Genomic DNA, 11062 nt, shown 5'->3' on the forward strand with positions numbered 1-11062 from the left:
TTTCAATACAATGTATGAACTAATGTGGAACTAATATTGCATTATACAACATATATAGAGATTTGTCATTAAATAACTCTCGAGCTTTATACAATACTGCAATTGATGTAGCTATTTTTACTTTTATATTATTTATGTGTGATCTCCAAGTCAGCTTCTCATCGATAACGACACCCAGAAACTTAACTTCACCGACTCTGCCAATTGTAACACCATCAATTTTAAATTGAACATCAACTGCTATTTTTCTATTAGTAAATATCGTATAATTAGTTTTATCCAAATTTAATGATAGTTTATTGATTTGAAACCAACTTTGTATTTTAACAAATTCTATCTGTATCATCTTCATCATCCGTTCTGTCATTCCCCAAACAAAAAAAGTTGTCGCTTTGACAACCAAACAAAGAAACTATTTTAAAAACATCTATTTAAAGCTGTGGAAAAAATGCATCCTAAATCACATCCTGGTTATGTTAAGTGCATGTTTTAATGTGCAGTGTCTCTCGATAAAGATATGTTTTCTGCAAACAGGAGGTGATAACTAAAGACTACACCAGGCAGAGCCAGCAGCAACAGCAGAACTATCACCACCCTATCCTGGACCTGACCCGTCCAGCCAGTGCCTCCCAGCTCCCACCCACTTCACAGGAGCTTGTCCAAGGGTCCCGCTATTTAGATGTTCTCAGTGGAGAATGTAACCGAGACAGGTAGGAATCACCGTCCCTTAACTCTTTATTACGAAGGATTTCTATTTCTGAATGCCACTGCAGGGTTAGGGTTAAACAAAATGTGTCTTAATTAGGACTGCAACTAATGACTATTTTGATAGTCGACTAATCTGCAATTATTTTTTTAATTAGTCGATTAGTCAACGACTATTATTTCTGTCACAACATCCATCTGTGTGTCCACCTCCTGTTCCAGCGCCAGTCTGATCTCACCTGCTCACACCTGAGAAGTTCACCGTTTCCAGTGTTTCTGTYCTAAMATAAGAAGAAACGTYCTCATAGCAAATTAAAATAATGACCCATGAAACAAATGAACTTGAACCTCGGATGTATTTTAACTAGGGCTGCACGATATTGGAAAATCTTGCGATGATTATAATATTTGTAAATATTGCGATGATGATATCAGGTGTGATATATGTTTTTTAGTTTGTTTCCCCTCCCGTTCTAATCTTTACGTCATACTCTGTGACCTTTAGCATTTTTGGCAATGGCATTTCAAAACTGTTCAAATACATTTGTCAACAATTATTTAACTCCAGGCTGTCCTTTATGATGTGAATATTGCGCACACTGATATTGTGATGACGATATATTTGCGGTATATTGTGCAGCCCTAATTTTAACATTAATACATGTAAACATGATACAAATGAAATTATATACTGTGTTCTACATTTTACTTTTGATTGATTTTCGGCAAGTCTTTGAAGTGATCATCTTTTTGTTTCGTCATTATTACAGCTTTTTGATTTGTTCGTGACTTCTTCTGTGGTTTGCAGACCGGCACCTGTTCTTTAGTAAACAATGCAACCACAGACAATAGAAGCAGTTCTGCCCCCTGCAGTTCATGTATTGCATTGCAGTTACAAATGAACATTTACATGGGTAAATAATACGATGCGTCAACATTAAAATGCCGCGTCGACTAATTGTGACCCTAGTCTTCAGTAATTAAGTGTAATGGATAGTAACACCGATACACATGCAGTAATTATATCTTTTTACTGTTTCTAGGTCTCCCCCTCAGTCCAAGTCTTCACCTGTCAGTGTTTCTAATGACGGCATTGAACCAGTGTCTCCTCCTGGAACCAACTCTGATCCTGACATCCAGGGAGGCGAGCAGGGGTACGTCCTCACAAAGCTGCTAAACTGTTCCAACATTGTCATCATGCTTTAAATTAGGTTATTCTGCTCATAAGCTGAAAGGTTTTTATTTAACAAAAACACAGAAATAAAGTTTGCTTGTTTTTTTAATCCCCAAATTATACAGTACTTTGTTACTGATTTTCTATGGCTATCAGACACCGAAACAGAGAAATTTTACTTTCCAGTTTCTGCTACGTTTTGAAAAATCTGCCAGCAGAACAGCTTGCCTGCTCACCTCAGCCTCTTTCACTGTAGCATCAACAACAAACCTCATTTCAGCTGCATCTTCCTTTCTTATCATTGAGCAACGCACTCCTGTGTTTTTCTATATGTTACTTTTTGTGAATTATATCAAGAAATTAAAGTTTCTGCAGCCTCAAATAGTTTCAAATTCAATTCCAAAATACTTTATTGATCCCAGAGGGAAATTAGGTAATTAGGTTTTGTTCTTGCTGGTAGGGGTTTAATTTTATAAAAAAGCATCTAATGTGAAATGTGGCATTGAATATTTTTTCAGTGTTTCAGTAAAGAAAGAATAARTCTGTTAGGATGAGCTTTGAGTTTTTATACTGTGATGTTTCACTGTACTTCAGTCCCACATCTTCTGAGATAAAGGTCAGGATTTGTTGAGACAAAACTGAAGGCTTGTTTTTCCTTCCTGCAGACTGGGCTCCCGTTCTCCTCCGAACTCCTCTCAGCCTCCAGCTTTCTTCAGCAAGCTGACAGAGAGCACGTCCGCTATCGTGAAGTCTAAGAAACAGGAGATAAGCAAGAAGATGGTTATAGGAAATGACAGCAAGTTTAGTGAGTCTGACCTCAGCTTGGAAATGGAAAACATGTTTTACCAGAAGAGGACAATCTTACCTTTGATTTCTTTGATTGTCTTTTCAGATACTAGTCAGCCAGGAACAGAAATCTTCAATATGCCAGCGTCCACAACTGCAGGTAATCAAACTGTTGGTAGTGTTGGTAATGGCTTCAACATTGTTGAAGGACCTTTGTAGAAAGATTGAAAAACTCAGTGTTCTTCAAACACAAACATGAACTTGTTTGAAACTGGGTCAAATGAGTAGAGAGCAGAAATATGTGATAAATCTGCTTACACCAGTGTCAAAGTATATATTTATATTTATTCTCAGTTTCATGTATTGCTGTTTTACATATTTTAATTCACCAGAACACTTCTCTTGACAGTAACGGTGAACGAGCGCAGCCACCCAGCTCCAGAGGCGCACGGTAACTCGATAGGCCTGGAGGCCATCATCAGAAAGGCCTTGATGGGGAACTACGAGGGTTCAGCAGAAGAACGCTCTCCATCCAGCACCATCAACCCAACAGGTTCTGCTGCAGCTGCTGATGGACGGGCTGAAGACTCATTCTCACAAGGTTCCTTGAAAACTCTTTGTTAATATTTGATGATGTTCACATCATGGATTTAGTTTCTCTTACATCATTCGACGTGCCAGCAGCACGGTGGCTCAGTTGGTAGAGCTGTTGCCTCTCGCCAAGAAGGTTGCTAGATCGAATCTCGGCCCGGGACCTTTCTGTGTAGAGTTTGCATGTTTTCTCTGTGCACTCTGGTTTCCTCCTGCTGACCAGTATATGACTGTTAGGCTCAGTGGTAACTCTAAGTTGTCCCTAGGTGTGAGCTATAGTTGTCTCGTTTGTCTCTATGGACCCTTGACCTGTCCAGGGTGTCCCCCGCCCCTCTCACTGTGACAGCTGAATATGGTCACCTGTGACCCTGAAAGAAAGAAGCAGGTGATGATAGAYGGATGGACAAGTCTTCCCTTGTTGACATCTTTTAATTTTCCTGTGGAGCTATATAGATGTAAACCCCTCTCTATTAAGTAGGGGTGCAACAATACATGTACCCGTATTGAACCGTTCAGTACAGTGCTTTAGGTTCAATACACACATCAAACAATACAGATTTTAAAAATTTACTTTATCAACTTGTCTTCTGAAGATGCTCTGTGTTGAGAGATCAGTGGATCTGCGTTCAACTACTTCACCTAGGCTGCATTGTTGAGTGCAGATCCACTGAGAAACTTGCTGTTTCAGCAACATTTAATTTAATAACTGTACTTTAGAGATTAAACAAATGTTCAAAATTAATTTGAATAAATTACAAGTTAAAAAGGCATGGGCATTTCTCTTTTTTTATCAAAAAAAAATCAAACCAAGTACTGAACCAAACTCAATTGTGATTTTTCTATATCGTTGCACCCCTACTATTGAGGTACAATGGATCGCTCTGGACGCTGGAGGGGGCGGGGTGTGAAGTGCCTCATTTGGATGTAAAGAGACAGTGTCAAAACGAGTTGATGTGAGACATGCCAGAGTAAAGGGGTGAAAGAGGGGCTTGTGGAGTTACAATGAGGACTTCAGACCAAAACATTGTAGTTCCACTGTAAATAGACCCCAACTGAGTGATTTAAATGTGAAAAATAATTTAAAAGCAGGATATGTCTCATTTAATTCCTACTAGCATGTTTTAGAACTTAATTTATTACACTGGTTTAAAACTCTCATCTACATGTAGTGATTGTTTTTATCTCCACTGATTTTAAAGCACTTGTTGATTGTTCAGGGTTTAAACTCTGTTCTGAAAGACAGCCCTGCATTTTTTAAAGCAGCCTTTAAACCACTGCCCTCACATTTATTGAGTTGTTTCTTTCTAGTTTAGTTTGATGAAAACGCGGTACGGAATTKTAAACATGTTTATGAGATTTAATTTAAAATCTGTTGTATAACAAACGTTTTACTGTTGATGTTCTGTAATCTTTACAGAGACAGAGACAGCTCAGTGTCTATAAACAGTGTAAATTGTGTCTCTGTTTGCAGGTGGCTCCAAGTCCACAAAGGGTAATGGGCGCTCCAACGGGCGTAAAGCCAAGTCCCCAGGACCAGGTCTTTCTGGCAGTGAGAGGCCTTCATCTGTGTCCTCTGTTCACTCTGAGGGAGACTGCAACAGAAGAACTCCACTTACCAACCGTGTCTGGGAGGACCGGCCTTTGTCTGCAGGTCTGGATCAGACCCATGTGGACACACGCTCTGGACAAAGTCATTAAATTAAACTGTTTTATTTCTGCTGTTTGCAGGTTCAACGCCAACTCCCTACCCATGTAACCCACTGATGATGCGTTTCCCCAGTGGGACCGTTTCAGCTCATTCCCCCTCCTCTGGTCAACAGGGGGGCCAGGGACCAGGACTTGGGCAGAGTCGCTCCTGGGACGAGGAGCCCAAACCTTTGCTCATGTCACAGTACGAGACCCTGTCTGACAGCGAGTGACCCACAAAGACCACTTCAGCTGCATACACACACACACACACACACAAACACACAGAGAACACACACACAGTGCTGCTGAAGTGTCTGAGACCTGCCCAACCTGCATCTCCTTCATTAGATCATAGTCATGTTCAGATGTGATGAAGTGGAGCTCTGCTGCTCGCTGTGTGTTTGCACTTCCGTCATGCATTCACTCCAGGACTACTCTGAAGGACAAATCACTCGTTTTCTTTTCTTTGCTACGATTCCTCACTGGCCTTATCAGTACAGACACGTCGACCTGTACCTTTGGGACGTACTGCGTTGTTTTTTTGGAGAGGACTCTTGCTCCAGAGACAGACCGTTTGTTGGACCTGACCTCACAGTGAGGACYGACACGTTTCCTTCACAGTGAAGTCCAGGTGCCGGCGACCTGCTACCACTACAATGATGAACACACGGAGACAGGAGGAGAATCGTTTTTCTTCTTTAACTTTTGTCAGTTCAGTCCCGTGTTTGTGAGCTGAGACTTTTAGTACAAATTGATGGTGAACTTTTGATGGCGTCATTTGTTGTCTGTTATCTACAAAGATGTATCTTTTTTTTCCTTTTCTTTTCTTTTCTTAAGGGGTGGAGATTAGGGGACAGAGCTTATTGTGGGGGGAGGGTCATATCATTGGTTTACAGGGTAAACTAGCGGTTCATTGCTGATGTCATCTGTTACTGGGGCTGGCCTGGAGAAAGGCAAAGCCCCGCTGACTTCAGGAATGTGTGGGACGGGGATGATCTGCCAGATGGATGGCACTGAGACAAGTGACACTTTCTCACAGTTTTTATATTAACCATGTCTGTGTTTGTTGAAACGGTTTTTGGATATGGAGCACTTAGTTGTCAATCTGTTCACAGTGGCATTTAAAAAAAACTAAAAAAACCCTCTGTTTCCAGGAGCAGGTGAAAGTGGAGTCAAACAGCACAGAAATCTCACTGTGGAGGGATCCTTTAGCGCCTGTCTGGTGATTTCGGTCTTGCTGCTTACGCTTTTTTTTTTAAACTTTACTTTAGCGCTACCCTGCTCAAAGCGACAATCACGTCAACGTGAGTGATAGGAAAGCCGCTGCGAGCAGGTTGCAGACCAACCTTTAAAGCTGCTTAAAAGCAAATTCCACAGCGTCACTCGGAAGTTCCTTTGCAATAAAGAGGTGACAAAAAGCCATCTTTCCATGACCCTCATTTTATGGTTCTGTCAGACTCAGATGACCTCCCAGAGTCCCACCTAGGAGGTCTGACCTTTGAGCTTTTACTGCCCAGAGGAGCTGCTTCAAGTCCTCTCCTCGTCCTGGCAGAGTTTGTACAGTTATGAGATGTTCTTAGTGCTAAGTGCCATTTATTTTACATGTATAGTGCTGAAGAGTGACGCACAAGTTTCCTTTTACCTCCCAGAGTTTAATGTCCAGAAAATGAAACGAAACGTCCTGATTTTTTTTTTAAATTTACCTTTTGAGGGTTTTTTTTACCCCTCTTTCCTCCAAATCTGTTGCTGACGTTTATCTCCCAACGGTTTAACCCATCGTCYTCTGCTCTGTTTGGCCTCCATCAGATGCCGTTCTGCTACAAGTGTACTTTGTCGCACCTTCATCGTCCGTTCGGCTCAGAGGAAGTGGAGAGCAAGGCGTTGCGGTGGCATTATTGCGTGACATTCGTCGACATGTTCTCACATTTTCATGCAGTATTTTAAAGGCCACTTTTGTTTCTGTAGTTTTAAGAGAGAGGTTCCTGACATCGTGCAAGCGGGGACAGTTTCCCTCCGACGGTTGAAACGGCCTGATGATGGAAGTGAGTTTGTTTAGAAAGACTCGTTGGTCTTTGGCTCATTTTGTGGCGGTGGACTCTTCACAGCACAGACATGACTGTTATAGGACTACCTCCTCTCCCTCCACCACCCTTAGTGTCGATGGTGAAGCATCCAGGAATGCCTTACCTGCTGACGGCTCATCTCAGCTGTGTTTTAGCTCTTTTTATTCGGACCGCAGGAGGGTGTCTAACTTCGTCGCTCGAGGCAAAAACACAGCCAGGCTCTGTGCATTGGGCACTCTATGTAAATCCCTGTTCCACTGCTGAAGTGTAAGAATGTGACACTAAACAGACAAAGCCATATCCAGCTGTTCCCTCAACAAAATGTTTTAAAAGTACATCAAAATGAGTTTTTAACATGCATCTATTCTTTTTCTTTGGTTTTTAAAGTGTTTTTCAAGGCTCACCTGTGTCATAAATCAAAAAAAAAATTCATTCAGACCTTAAAAGTACAAAGTTGATTGCTGGTTTGTTCCCTGGACTGTCTGATTGTCGGAGAGAGTTGACAAAAACAATACATTGTTCAACCATTTTGTGCATTTTTTTTATTATAACCCACTGTATAATAGCAAGGATTGTACATAAAATTGAAGAGATGTAAATATTTATGTGGCTTGCTTCGAGGTTGGTATTATGAAAAGAAAAATATTCACATGGTTAAATTCTACATGCCCACCAGCAAGCTTTGTGGATAGCAGTGTAAAAATGAAAAACAAACAAAAAAAGACACTGCCTTAATGTTTAAATAAAAAGCTTATTGCCATTCAAGGTCCCAGCGTCACATTATTGTTTGRTTTTGAAGCTTCACTGATTCTTAATGTCCTGCAGAGATGGTTTGGTGTAATGAAAGTTAGCCTCCAGCAGGGGGCAGTGCAAGCTTACATTTGAGTCATTAACCACAAGAAACYCAAGTTGTTTTTTAACATTGAAATAAGTTTAAAAACAGGCTTCAGATGTTCAAACTTCAGAAGTTTATTTTTGGTGAGGAATCATATAAAAGTCAAATTTACTGGTCACCTAATCAAACTTTGAAAGGTTACAAAGTTTATAACTTGAGGTAAAATGTTTGTAGCAGCTGCAGGTTAAACAATTGTCGGTTTTGCTTAAAATCTTTCCTCTGCTTTGATCAAATCCAGCTCTTCCAGATGTAAACATCATCATCTTCACCACGGGTCACGTGATGCAGAGCTCACCCGTGACCTTTGAGTCGTTTACAAAACATTTTGTTTGCAAAGATGTACGTCAGGATGCATCTGTTTGGTGGAACTGTGATTTGTTGTTTACCAACTTGCTTTTAAAATATGGATTTAAAACCAAAATCAAAGCTTCTAATCGAATTAAAAATTTCTGTTTCCTCTTTAAATGATTAACAGGAGGACAGTAACCAGGTTGCAGGTTCTTCACGTTGTCTGGAAGGTAGCGGTGGCMCAATATGCGTCATGACCTGGGGTGCTAACTCCGCCCCCAAAATCACTATTTACAGATAAAAACTTGGAAAAACAAGTTGTAGTAATAGGCTTGATGAAAGGATACCTGTATTTTATGTGTTTTACTAAATGACATTCATGCAATTTTAATTTTTGGAGATTTGATTTCTCCTTTAAACTTTATTAATTTCAAAATTAAAGACTAAACATTCCTGAAAGGAATCGATAACTTTTTTTCACCTCATATAGAAAATGATTTGTAGCCGTTTTGWTCAAACCTTTAAAATAATCTTGTGCATTAGCTTAAAAAGTCTGTTCTGTGAATGACTCTGTTATACCACTCAGCTCAATAACTACAATCTTACCGAGTTTGAGCTATTTTTGTGTTTGCTAATRCTGATTATCATTTTAACTTAGATTTATTACACTGTAGATATGAAAGTTTCAGTGAATTCTGTCCAGTGGCTCAGAGGATATTCTGTTATCAGACACAATGGCACTAAAATAAAAACCAGTAGAATCTACTCATTATTGTCAAATGTTTGAACAGTTTTAGTTTAGTTTWGTTTTGTTTCCACAAGAGTTAAAGCATGTTTGTCACCTCTTACACCAGGAAGCAGCTCGCTCTCATCCAGCAGGACCTGATGCYGCTGAGGGGAGAACCGGAGGTCCCGGTCCAGAACTCTGGACCCACAGTCTGGCTGCAGCAGCTGCTGGGCTGATATTCAGTGCCTGCGCTTTAATAACGCACAGTGTGTGCTCCTGATGGTGGAAACAAAAATGTATTCAACCTTTTCTCTGTTTGGAGGGGGTCTGTGGTGGGGGGTCGTGTTCAGGTCAAGAAGGTCTGATGTGATAACARTTTATTTATTTTTTCTTTCTTTCTTGGAGCACAAAATAAAACCAGAAAGATGTGTTTTCTGTGTAAACAGTGGGGGAAATGAGTGTTGAATGAATCACTGAAGTTTGCAGAAGAGGCTGAAACTGAGTTTTTAAACCTAAAAGCACCAGAACACCAGCTAACAGCTAAAAGTATCAAAAATGCAATTAAAAGCTAGAAGTAGCTAAACACTAGCTTGAATAAACTGAAAGGATTTCAATGTACTTCTTTGGGGAAATGTTTGTAATTGAAATATTTAGAGAAAACCTAAAGTCATGGCACCTATCTCCTAAATGAGCTGAATGTTTTGTTCTATAAATGTCTTTAACAGCAGAAAGAAATGTACAGAAATAAACTTTGATCAGAAAAACTGAATGCTGACTCGGCATGAAAAAAAAAAACATCACAAATAAGTTTGATTTCTCTCTGGATTGTTTTATTTGTCAGGATATACATCTTTTTAAATAATTATCTTTAATCAGAACAGGAACAATGATCGATGTACAAAAATATAAAGAGAGTCATGAAGTGCCTCGATGCCACATATACAACAGAGAAAATATCTACAGTCACAAAATCAAGTGTTAGAAGACACGACACATAAAACCACCAAAAGGATTTCAATCCAACTTTCTCTCGTCTCACGTCCTGACATTCCACAGACCGTCGACACAAAAACCAGAACTCCAGCATCCACTCAGAAACTTGACTTTTATCTAACAGATCCTCTTAATTCCACTTCCTGTTTCCCTCCTCCTCATCAGCCTTTCCTGCTGTCYTGATGAACCGTCTCAGCTCCAAACTACACAATAAAATGAACCCTAAAAGAAAACAGTAACCTTAAACAAACAAAAAAAAAACACATTTGAGGTAAAGTCTGAAGTCTCAGCATGACCTGCTCTGCCATCTAAATGGATTTTCTGGTTATATAAGACAAAGATGTGAAGCACAGGAAAATAAGAAATTCTTCAAAATGGAAATTTCCTGTGGTTTCATGGCTTCACTCTGTACATATTTGAGATTTCTGAGGGATTTGATCTGTGTTGGATCAGAAATGGATCAAATGGGAATTATTCAGGCTGAACATTATTCAGACAGTTTTAGGTTTTAATGTCAAATTAATTTCACCATTTCTGGAACTTCTTTTTTTTTTTACTTTAGTTGAGAGTTGTTCTTAAATGTTCTTTACATTAAACTTAGAGCAGTTTTTATTTCTTGTTTCCTCTGAAGCAGCTGAAAATGATTCAGGCTGCAGGTATTTCTTTTATTAGAGAGGAGTTATTTACAGCCCTCTGATTGTCCTTTTTTTTATTGTGTCTTAAACTCCAGCAGGTTTGAAAAGAATTTCGGTACCAATAAAACAAATCAACCAGTCCCTGTTTCAGAAACACCTGACCCTCAAACAGGGGTCTGCAACCTTCATCATCACAGGAAGCATTTCTGTCTCTGATCTCACAAAACAAAACGAGCTTCACATAAAGACAACACAAATCATTACATTTGATAAAAACACATAAAAAGCTGTTTGCTGTGAAATACTAAGATAGAGATCCACTTTCAGAACATTGATACTTTCCTAAAATAGTTGCCTAAATCAATTTTTCCCTAGTTTTTCAGGGAAAAAAAACTTAAAGAGTACCATATGATTTTTTTTTGTAGATTTCTGACTGATAAAAAAAAGGAGATTATTTTGTCATTCCAATTAGTTCAAGTGAACAAACCATAGGGCAGATTGTTATATATATATATA

At 39.4% G+C, this 11062-nt stretch overlaps 1 protein-coding gene across 2 annotated transcripts in view; it reads left to right on the plus strand.

Moving 5' to 3' along the window:
• The window catches only part of ncor2 (nuclear receptor corepressor 2), an 80489-nt gene extending 72716 nt beyond the window's left edge, over positions 1-7773 (plus strand). The window contains exons 40-46 of one of the 2 annotated variants that reach the window (XM_014021352.1): positions 535-710; positions 1749-1859; positions 2545-2684; positions 2772-2825; positions 3075-3266; positions 4728-4907; positions 4985-7773. In XM_014021352.1, the coding sequence (XP_013876806.1) occupies positions 535-710; positions 1749-1859; positions 2545-2684; positions 2772-2825; positions 3075-3266; positions 4728-4907; positions 4985-5175 (1044 nt within the window). In that variant the 3' untranslated portion in view covers positions 5176-7773. The remainder of the gene's footprint in view (positions 1-534; positions 711-1748; positions 1860-2544; positions 2685-2771; positions 2826-3074; positions 3267-4727; positions 4908-4984) is intronic. The other variant, XM_014021351.1, reaches the window with a different exon arrangement.
• The last annotated feature ends 3289 nt before the right edge of the window (positions 7774-11062 follow it).

The sequence above is a fragment of the Austrofundulus limnaeus genome, unplaced genomic scaffold, assembly GCF_001266775.1.
Source record: "Austrofundulus limnaeus strain Quisiro unplaced genomic scaffold, Austrofundulus_limnaeus-1.0 Scaffold289, whole genome shotgun sequence".
In the NCBI taxonomy this organism is placed as follows: Eukaryota; Metazoa; Chordata; class Actinopteri; order Cyprinodontiformes; family Rivulidae; genus Austrofundulus; species Austrofundulus limnaeus.